Consider the following 10,755-nt stretch of genomic DNA (forward strand, 5'->3'; position numbering starts at 1 on the left):
GTTTCAGTGCATACAATAATAAGACATTTATTTAGTATAATGTCTTTAGTAGGGGCCAGGACCATTTCCACATGGGCCCCTGTCTGGAACTGCCCATGTCTATATAGAGTGGTTCTCTACTTTAACTCTATACACAGATGGGTAGGACCTAATTCTATTTACTCTGTTACATTTAAGTAACGTTTGAACAAATATGTAATTTCAGGACTAGTTTTACCATGCCATACTTTTGACTTTTACATAAATAACATTATCATGGTGCATCCCTACTTTCACTTGAGTAAAATCCGTGAATACTAGACTTTTTTGTACACAGTCTTTGTTGTTTTAATGGTAATTCTATCTGCTGATATAGAAGTTAAAGTAATAAAAAGTAAAAAGTATGCATTGTAACTGGAGGTACATACATACACTGTATACTGTAAAAAATGGTTTTCAATGTTTTAGGTAAAGAAAGATTTTGAGAAGTGTTTCTTTATTTTCCAATGATTTTTTGTTTGTATTCAATAGTTTTAGGATTTAAAACAAAGGAGTTTTCACACAGCTTTATATTATGGTCTTTCAGATTACATCTTTGTAAACAATAAAACTACTTGTAACTACATGTAAGAGTAAAAAATACTTTTTTTTACTCTTACACGATTCCTTTCAAGGGACGGCTACTTTTTGTTTTTTTCTTAAGTAGAAATATGTTAAAGAAGTGCTACTTTTACCTGAGTACAATTTGTTGGTACTTTATCCTCTTCTCAATCTATATAATGGAAAATGGGTTTTCTAATTCACTGGTTTTAAAATTAATCTGATCTTTTTCTTACTCTGCTTGGCTTCATAGATCAAGATATATACCAACTCAACTTCAAAAAAAGAGAATCCACCATATTAATGAGCACACAAACACACTGTAATATAAAGTCCCAGTATTTAAAGAAATTCATGCGGTTTAACTGTTAGAAACATTCATTCCAAACATTATTAAGCTTCGTTGAGGCTTTTTGTGTTGCCATTATCCATTCTACAAGCTCATTAGCAATATCTGTATGCTTCAGTAGTCTGGGTCAAAAGACTGGGCAGCTATTCTTTTGTAGGTCAGGAGCAGTGGAACTTTGGAAACCACCATAGTAATTAATGCGCACGCATGCAAGGGGACATTACAAGGCAGGCCTGGCATGCTCGTTGGGGTCCACAGCTGCAGAGCCAGCAGGTGTGTTTCTTAACCATATCTTTCATTTTGTCCTATTTTCACTGCTTGCACATACTTTATCATATACTCTGAGCTGAAATAGCGGGGGGGATGTGTCACTTGCAGGAAAACAAATGTTTCCCTGCAGAAATCCATTCAGTACAGCAGTCACAATAACAGAGTGTAGAAATAAGGTTAGTAAACAAATGTTTTATTTTGGAAAGAACAGAAATACCTATTTTATATAGCCATTGCCACTTAGTGTTTTCCTAATGTATAACTAAGTATGACACAATGAAGGCAATTAAGTGCAACAAAGACACAAAATTACATAATTAGAGAAACTCTTGCTTTAAAATTTTAATATAGTATAATTAATGTTATACATAATTTAATTATCCTATGCTTTCTTCATGCATTTACCATGCTTCTCAGCTGCCATCAATGCTATCTGTAGTGGTATTGCACCATATATGCATAATCCTAATGCTAATACAGTAAACAATGACTAGAACCAAGACAGGTTATCTAAAAAGCTGAAAAGGATTTATAGATCATTCAAGTGCCTAAGGAAACACAAAGGCACTTTAAAAGGTGAATTTTAAAGGACGTACACACAGCCAGTATAAATCTCCTGAAATTCTAAAAGTACGACTGAATATTTTTCTTTTTTTCATTTCAGTAGTTCATTTTTAAAAATGCATCTCCTATATTGTACAGGTACAAAGGTACATTAAACACAGAGTGGTAGGTTTTAAGAGTCCAGTTCTTTTAATTTCCTTGAAAATTACTTTAAATTAAGTGAACGATAAAAACTGGCATATCTAATAAACAGATTACATGAGAAACCACCTTGTGAACCTTAATGAAGTAGATCTCCTCTCCTCTTTTCCATCAAACTCTGAAACCTTGATTACTAAATGTAGCACACATTTGCTTTCTTCCAGAGGTGGGTTGTAACTAATTACATTCACTTGAGTAACTTTAAAAAAAAAAAAAAAAGTAATTTTTGGAGTGTTGTATTTTACTATAGGCCTGTTTTATTTGTTCTTAAGTAATATTCTTAAATTTTGCTATACATACCTGAGTACAGTTTAAGGGTACGCTCCCCACTGCGAGATCAGGTAAATAGATGGTAAACAGTAGATATGATATCGCACTACCTACAGTGAAGACTGGTTTTATATCTCTATGTTGATTTTTTTTTGCCTGAATTTGTGATTTTATTATCATTCTATTAATTTACTTTTATTTGATTTTATACTTTTAATACCAGAATTTGCACACAACAGTCTGCCAGATTACATCATTCTAAACATTAAATCAAAACAATTACTTAGCACTTGAGTAGCTATTTTATGAAGTGTGTTTTTAACAGTTACTTGAATAATTTCTTGGATGACTACTTACTACTTCAGTTAAAAAAATGTAAAAGTAGTCCTACTCTTACTTGGGTAAAACATTTGTGTACTCTACCCACCTGTGCTTGATTCTAAAAAGAATCTGGATTTTATCATCTCTTTTGCTTGTGCACTTTTACTTGACACCACTTTTTCCTTCCGCCTAATTTTCCAATTATATGCTTCAATAAATCAGTCAGCTTCTTTTGCAGCTACCTTTCTGTAACGCACCCTGATCGGAGGGGGTGGACAATGACTGGATGTCTTTCACATCAGCTGTTTTCTACATGACTGTCAAATATAATATAACGTTGTGCTGTTTTAAATTATTTCATTATTGGTCTCCAAGTCATGATTATACAGAAATGAAGAAATAAACTCTTAAAACAAATCACTCTGGATAATGAATGTGAGTTTTACTTTTTTAAATGTAGCTACGTTCTATTTATGTACTACTATCTCATATTCTTTTGAAAATGACATTCCAAGATCATGACTTTACAGGAGGGGAGGTTGCCACCGGGGAGACCTGTGTTTCTGTGGGGCTCTGGATTATACAGGTGTCAATTGGCAGCTGTTGGGACAGCCCCTGTCCCGGATGCCTCTGAGGCCTGCCGCCACCAGCTGTGATGTGGCCCAGCCGAGGGTCAGAGTCTATCTCGTATCGGTAGTGATAGCCCTCCAGAACGTCCCTGCATGCATCCCTTGTTTCTATGATCCATTTCTTCATACCATTGCGATTTAGGTAGAGCACAAAGAGAAAAACCATGCCAACAAAACCCAGTACCACCCCAAGAAAAACATAGGACGTCTGCAAGGTGAGGTCAGTCCCCTCAGCCAGGACCGGAACTACACAACCAACGGCTTGGACGGTGAGTCTTTGTAGCCGAACGTCAGCCAATTCCTCTGGTGACGCACACCTCACCATATCCACATCAACACGACCTTTGGTTTTATTCAGCCAGGTCACAAAATCACGGCTCTCACAGGAACAGGTGTACGGGTTGTGGCCAAGAAAGATTTGAGCGCTCCCAAGTCTCTCCAGCTCCTGAAGAGCGTCAGCCTTGAAGGCCTCAAAGTTATTGTGTGTCAGGTCCAGCATCTCCAGCTGATTAATACCAGAGAAGGTCCCTGCATAGACAGCCACCAAAGCGTTGTTCCTGAGGAAGAGCTGCTTCAAACTGGGAACTTGGGAGAACATCCCAGGCGATAGAAGGGCTAAATGGTTTCCAGAAAGGTCAAGGCGTTTGAGACCCCAGAGTCCACCCCAACGAAGAGCTGTGGCCAGGTCTGTCAAGGCGGTGAAATTGTGCAGCGAGCGGCTCAGGTTGAGCTCCTGAAGAGGGCTTCCAGGTATGCTGAGAGCTTCTGGATGGATGAGCGCCAGCTGGTTGCCACTGAGGTCCAAGGAGCGTAGGTAGGGAAGGGCAGCGAAGGTGTGAGAGGCCAACTCTGCAATCCTGAGAAGACGACTAACACTGTAAAAACTGCTCTTACACGTTTGATACAATACTAATGGTAAGTAATATACCGGTATATAAAATCACAAAAAGATGAATAAATACAGCCAAGAATAAAGCCTTTATTTCTTTATTACGTAGACATCAACAAAGTTACTTGTATTAACCAGATATGGCATAAAAATACATAACAGGAACACATAATGACATTCTCACCTGTTATTGCTTAAAATCAAGTTAGTGACATTCTGCAGTTCTGTAAACGACTCGGGTCCGATTTGATGTATATTATTCCCTGTGATGATGACATTCCGGGTGTATCCTGGAATGTTTTGTGGCACTATGAGCAAATCCTTAGAGACACATTTCACCGTGTGGGTGGCCGCAAAACATTCACAGCCAAAAGGACACTCCAAGCACGGGTAAGGTGGAAATAAAAGGACACCCAAAAAAACACAAGCTGCAAAAATGCACATCTCTAAAGAGAAAGAGAGAGAGAGATACAACTGGAAATAAAGAAGTTGCAGAAGAAAATAACAGCAGAGGAAAATTGTGACCTCTTCCTGCGGATGCTTAACTAATGCTGCACTAGTGGCGAAGGCTGCTTGCGCTAGCGATAGTGCCTTCTCATCTGCTCCACTGTGGGAATAAGGGTTCCCACAAATTGATGATAGCTCATATCGAACTGGATCTGCTTGCTAAAAAAAGGTGTGAGGTTCCCTTAAAGGTACAGAGGACGATTAGATTGAAGCGCCCAAACCTAGTTGACCTACACTGCAGTTTGATAAAGGACAACGACTAATGATATCAACAATAACTTGCAAAACAACACATTAAAGGTGAAAAAGATACAAAGCAGTTGTGGGTAGACAGCTTTCCCATCAGATCAGGTAATAATCCTGGTCCTTGCTCCAGTAACATAACAGGTTACAAAGTTAGAGAGCATTCAGAGCATTTGTTTGTGATTACAGGAAAATAATAAAACAGAAAAATTCAAACACACTCTCAATTTTTTTCATATCCTTCTATCTTTGGTAGCGACTCATCCTTCATTGACAAATAATTGATGAGAACTTTGAGCATTAAGATTTCAAAAATCCGTTTTGTAGCAATTCATCACTGGAGTCGACATTAGGCGCAGCAGAATGGATCCATCACTGTCGCTCATGAAAAATGTATCTTCCCACTCCATATTATAGAGATGATTATCCTCCGTAGGGTGACTACCCCCCACCCACTCCCACCCAACCCCAAAAAAAAAAACACACAACAGAAAGAAAAAAAATCAGTGTGAGAAAATATTTGAAGAACCTATAGGGCAGCTTACTAAAAACAAAACAATACTTTGCTTCAAAGGGCAAAGATGCATAAATATAAAAAAATTTGTGCAACTTAAATAAATAATCATACGGATGCTTAATTTGAAATGAACTTTTTTAGAATAAAAACGTAAATGAAGCTACCCGTTGTTGAAAAAACAAGGGGCATGTACCCCTTAAAGGGGTCATAGAATGCAAACGTTTACATTGCCATAGATGAATAATGATAGTTCAGTGGGTGAAATGGAAGCACAGAGAAGTTCAAACCCCATCGACACCTTATTTCTCTGCAAATCTCACAATTGTAAACTTCAATCATTAAACGGGTGAATCCAAACGAAGCCCCGAGTTGACGTAAACTCGGGGATGGTGCCTTATTTGGTTCTGGCCTCTACTTTTGTCACATCACGAAATTGACATACAGATCAGCCCACTGGTTCACTGGCCCAATGGAGGGGGGGTATAAAAGTGTTGACAGCTGGGCTGCTGACTGGACCGGACCTCAGCAGAGAGCCACGAGCCGCCAATCCTCAGCCGGAGGACGGGAACTGGTAATGCAGACGGGGGGAAATACTGGGTTACCGGTGTCCAGGCTACCGGGTTGGGTTCATATGCTCCATCCCCCGCCTGGCTCCCTGCTCCCGTCTGCCGGGGTTCCCGGAGCTGACGGCTCAGTTCGAATGCCCGGTGTATTTTGAAAATTCGCTGCACTGTAGTCAACCAAAATCCTGGACAATTTCGAAATCGTCTGGAATTTTACAATTTTTTTAGGTATGAAAAGTAGGACATGTCAGGGAAAAAGAGGACGTCTTGTCACCCTACCATATCAACAATCTAAATGTTTCAGTGAGTGAGTGCTTGTTGCTATGATGCGTCTTTGTTCAGCAGCTTCTCTCGTTTTGAACAAACCAATCAGCGCACTGCTCATCTAAATATTCATGAGCATACCATGAAAGGAAGAAAACCTGTCATTTCATTCTAGGGATTTTAACCAGGCTTGCATTAGGGCGCATGGAACAGCAAACAGGCCAACCAATGTTACACACCCTATTCAAAGACTTTAAGGACCATCACCAAATCCCCTATATAATCATTCTATGACCCCTTTAAAGAATGATAATGGGTTTTGTGGATACAGTCTGTTGTTACACTGGGGATGCTTTTAACAGATGTACTATAGTGAATGGATATGTGGTCCCTCAGTGACAGCAAAAATAAAAACCTGGTAAGAACATGGATTGAAATATCACAACCAAAAACTATTTCTCCACTGGAAATAGTTTTACTCCTGATTAACCAACAATTGGCATGTTTGATGTCAATGGTGTTAAAACCCAGAGATAAGGAAAATGTTTTCAGATATCTTTAGCAGGACAAAATCAGCCAGACTATTAAAGGACTGTTTTTTATTTTTTTTTATGTGAGTACTAAGTTCAGTAAGTAAAAAAATGCTTTGGTTCACATCAGCTATTATTTTTGTGTATCTAATGTCTTTATAAAACCTTTTTCTAAAGTCCACAAATCAGAATAAATCTATAACTAATCTCCCAAATATTCTCCCTGTAATNCGTTCGAAACACGCCCCATAATCACAGCTCTATGGAGCAGTATCAGACTCATATTCTGACTAGAATTGAGTCGGACTACGTCAGGCTAATGAAAAGTAGGACATGTCAGGGAAAAAGAGGACGTCTTGTCACCCTACCATATCAACAATCTCAATGTTTCAGTGAGTGAGTGCTTGTTGCTATGATGCGTCTTTGTTCAGCAGCTTCCCTCGTTGTAAACCAACCAATCAGAGCACAGCTCATCTAAATATTCATGAGCATACCATAAAAGGAAGAAAACCTGTAATATCATTCTAGGAATTTTAACCAGGCTTGAATTAGGGCTCATGGAACAGCAAACATGCCATTTTCAGGCCAACCAATGTTACACACCATATTCAGAGACTTTAAGGACCATCACCAAATCCCCTATGTAATCATTCTGTGACCCCTTTAAAGAATGATAATGAGTTTTGTGGATACAGTCTGTTGTTACACTGGGGTTGCTTTTAACAGATGTACTATAGTGAATGGATATGTGGTCCCTCAGTGACAGCAAAAATAAAAACATGGGAAGAACATGGATTGAAATATCACAACCAAAAACTATTTCTCCACTGGAAATAGTTTTACTCCTGATTAACCAACAATTGGCATCTTTGATGTCAATGGTGTTAAAACCCAGAGATAAGGAAAATGTTTTCAGATATCTTAAGCAGGACATAATCAGCCAGACTATTAAAGGACTGTGTTTTATAATTTTTATGTGAGTACTAAGTTCAGTAAGTAAAAAAATGCTTTGGTTCACATCAGCTATTATTTTTGTGTATCTAATGTCTTTATAAAACCTTTTTCTAAAGTCCACAAATCAGAATAAATCTATAACTAATCTCCCAAATATTCTCCCTGTAATTATAAGAAATAGATTCAGTTTTTGTATTTTTTATTTCTACATTCAACAGCAGTGCTTAACTGCTGCTGTGGTCTGCTTTGTATGTCAGTATTTTACCTTCCTTCACTTCGACCAATGTAAAGAATTAGTTTAGAGTATTAGGTATGAAAAACATGTTAGAGGCAGCTAATTGCAGACCCAGTTAAATACTGTCCTCAAAGAATTGATTTCTGAGCTACATTCTAACACAAGTCAGAATGCGGCAAACACAAAGTGATCATACTGAGAAAGATGTGACCCTGTAAGAGTTGATAATAGAAAGAAGGATTTTTTTTTGGATATATATATATATATATATACTAAAGCCTTTCTGTGCACATCCAAGAAACTACATTGGACAGAACTAGAGAAATGATATTCATCTGAAACCATATTCGAATGCTTTAAATTACTTTTCTGTCACAATTGGTTTTTACCACTGTAGTAAATTACAGGCACACTAGGCTTTAAAAAAAAAGACTAAATCCCTCAAGAGGATGCCCTTTTGATCGGTCTCCAAGCTGCTGCTGGAAGACAAGGTTCCCCTGACCTACAACTATTATTATTTACAGTATATTTTTTAACCTTATGAACTAATGAATATTGCAAAAACAGGTTTGCATTATGAGGACATAGTGTTTTTTATGGGTTCCACATTGTCAACATCCCTTTTCAGCAACCCTCGCCTTTCCTGATATATTCTTTGATACTTCCAATGAAATAAATGGACTTAACTACCAGGAACTACAAGCCTGAAGACAAGTGATAAGGAAAAGTTGTAAAAATGATCATATGTGTCCTTTAGAAACTACAAACAAACAAGAAAATGGTTAAATTAAACACAATCAGAACTCCATATGATATTTTGTTGATCTGGCAAATGTCCCATCAAAACACGCACTCATCATGTCAATGATAATACAGTATTCAGTATAACTAAAGCCCTCTCCCGATGCCGCTCGCCGTTTTACTGTAGGTTCAGCGTCAGAATGAATGTGGCGAGGACTCCACAGAGCATGACGAAGGGAAGCCAGGTCTTCAGGACTGCTGCCCAGCTGAAGAACAGAAAGTGTGTGTTAAAAGTCAAGAAAAACAGCAGGAAACATCTTGTATAACAAATGCTCTTCTAGTAAATTCTAGAGACTTTAAATCCCCTGAGGCTCCCTGACCTGCGTCCTGCCATCCTATCCAGCTGAGAGGTGACCTCCAGAGGTGGCGCAGAGGGGATGTCAGTGATGAATTACACTAGTCTCTTTGCTGAGGGGAGGGGGGTATATAGGAAGCAGCAGCACAAACTGTGGCTGTATTATTCTCTATGTGGGTCAGTGGAGAATAATGAGCAGCTTCCTGGTGCTGTATGTCTCTCAATAGAGCTGGAAACCTTCAGTGACTTATTTTTCCAGACACTACACACATGTCAGACATAAAGACATCTTATGTTTTATATTTATTTTACAGCTCCCTCTAAAATCCAAATTTCTAAAATCTTTTTTTTTCCCTTTTGATTCATCCCATATCAAATTGATCCTCTGTAGGATACAGAAATGGATTTTGAGTCGTCAAATAAAAGTACTCAATCCTGCCTATTCTAGCTCAATTTGATAATATTATCTCTAAATTTCCTAAATGAATTACTGTACAGTAGGCTACATTTGTTTACATTTCTTCAAGGCATGATCATGAAGATTTAATGGGTGAGCTCTTTTTACGTTAACTGGAAAGTCTAAAGCACAATGTAAAGATGCAGGAAGGAGAACAGGAGACTGAAAAAATGATCTCCAAAAGGGAGACAGCCAGTTTTATATTATCATAAAGCATAAAGGTAGGGACCTGGAAATAGGTACAAAAAGAAAAAAAGCCCCAACTTCATATGTAACGTTATCTACTGACATCATTAGTTTCCCACATGAATTAGCAACTTATAGACAAACATTTTAAACTTAGAACATACATAGAACTTTTTGGCCATAGATGAATTATGTTAGTAGGAGGCAAGGTCAGGTTATCAAGCCTAAGATCTCTGTACCACCAACTACCGAGCACAGTTGTGGCTGCATCATGCTGATGGGCTTTTTTTTAACCTGCTGGTGAAGTGTGGGTAATAAACAAGAACAAAAGTGCCTGGAAATTCTTTACCTTCAGCCTAAAATAAATAGATTATTGTTCTAGCACAATAGCTCTGTTACCATTTACCATCAAATTGGGCAAATTGTAATTAGGAAAATTTATTTATATAAATGGAAACTAAACAGAAATAAAAGAAAAACAAAAATAACTCTACTTTTTTTCAATACAAAGATTTTAACGCTTGAATGAGGTGGTTTTTCGATCGTAATGAAGTTTTACAAAACTGCAATGGAAATCACAGGAGTCACATGGTCTGCAGCCTGCTACACTACTTAAGTCGTTAAAGGTGTAATCATTCCCCATTCCTTCAATTGAATCATGAAAAAAAGTGGAAATTTTTAAAATGGTGCCTAAGTCTCAACTTTTCCCTCCCCAGTGATACGCGTCTCATCAGTTTTACATGGTATCTTTGTTACATGCAGAGCAGGTGTGTTAATGTGGCGTTTTTGCTCTCATGTTGGTCACTTGAAATTCAAGAAGCATTTCACAGCAAAGACCTCTGTGAGTATCTGAAAAAAAAATAAACTGTTGCTCTACATAAAGATTGCTTAGGCTATAAGGAGACATTTAATAACCAGAAACTGAGCTGCAGGATGCTGGCTAACGCTAACAGGACAGGTTCCAATCAGAACGGGCCTCCCCATCATCGACCAAAACAGACTCCTCATCTAAAGATGATGCACAGTGGAGCCTTTGACCGGTTTACTGAAGCCAAGCGGACTAAGAACATGGATTCCTGGAACCATACTGTACCATGTGGTCTGATGAGAACAACATAAACTTCTTTAGTT

At 38.1% G+C, this 10,755-nt stretch overlaps 2 protein-coding genes across 2 annotated transcripts in view; both read right to left on the reverse strand.

Moving 5' to 3' along the window:
* Nucleotides 1-2,481: 2,481 nt before the first annotated feature.
* LOC107088529 (trophoblast glycoprotein-like) lies at nt 2,482-5,258 on the reverse strand. Its single transcript, XM_015380758.1, has 2 exons — nt 4,257-5,258; nt 2,482-4,040 (listed from the first exon to the last, which is right to left on the reverse strand). Exons 1-2 carry the CDS (start codon nt 4,514-4,516, stop codon nt 3,071-3,073), a joined length of 1,230 nt encoding a protein of 409 aa, XP_015236244.1. The 5' UTR covers nt 4,517-5,258; the 3' UTR covers nt 2,482-3,070.
* A 2,887-nt stretch (nt 5,259-8,145) lies between these two features.
* Nucleotides 8,146-10,755, reverse strand: part of tmem222 (transmembrane protein 222) — a 7,235-nt gene continuing 4,625 nt past the window's right edge. Inside the window, exon 6 of the mRNA XM_015380759.1 lies at nt 8,146-8,892. Within this exon, the coding sequence (XP_015236245.1) occupies nt 8,805-8,892 (88 nt within the window). The 3' untranslated portion in view covers nt 8,146-8,804. The remainder of the gene's footprint in view (nt 8,893-10,755) is intronic.

Source organism: Cyprinodon variegatus, unplaced genomic scaffold, assembly GCF_000732505.1.
Source record: "Cyprinodon variegatus isolate N-32 unplaced genomic scaffold, C_variegatus-1.0 Scaffold221, whole genome shotgun sequence".
In the NCBI taxonomy this organism is placed as follows: Eukaryota; Metazoa; Chordata; class Actinopteri; order Cyprinodontiformes; family Cyprinodontidae; genus Cyprinodon; species Cyprinodon variegatus.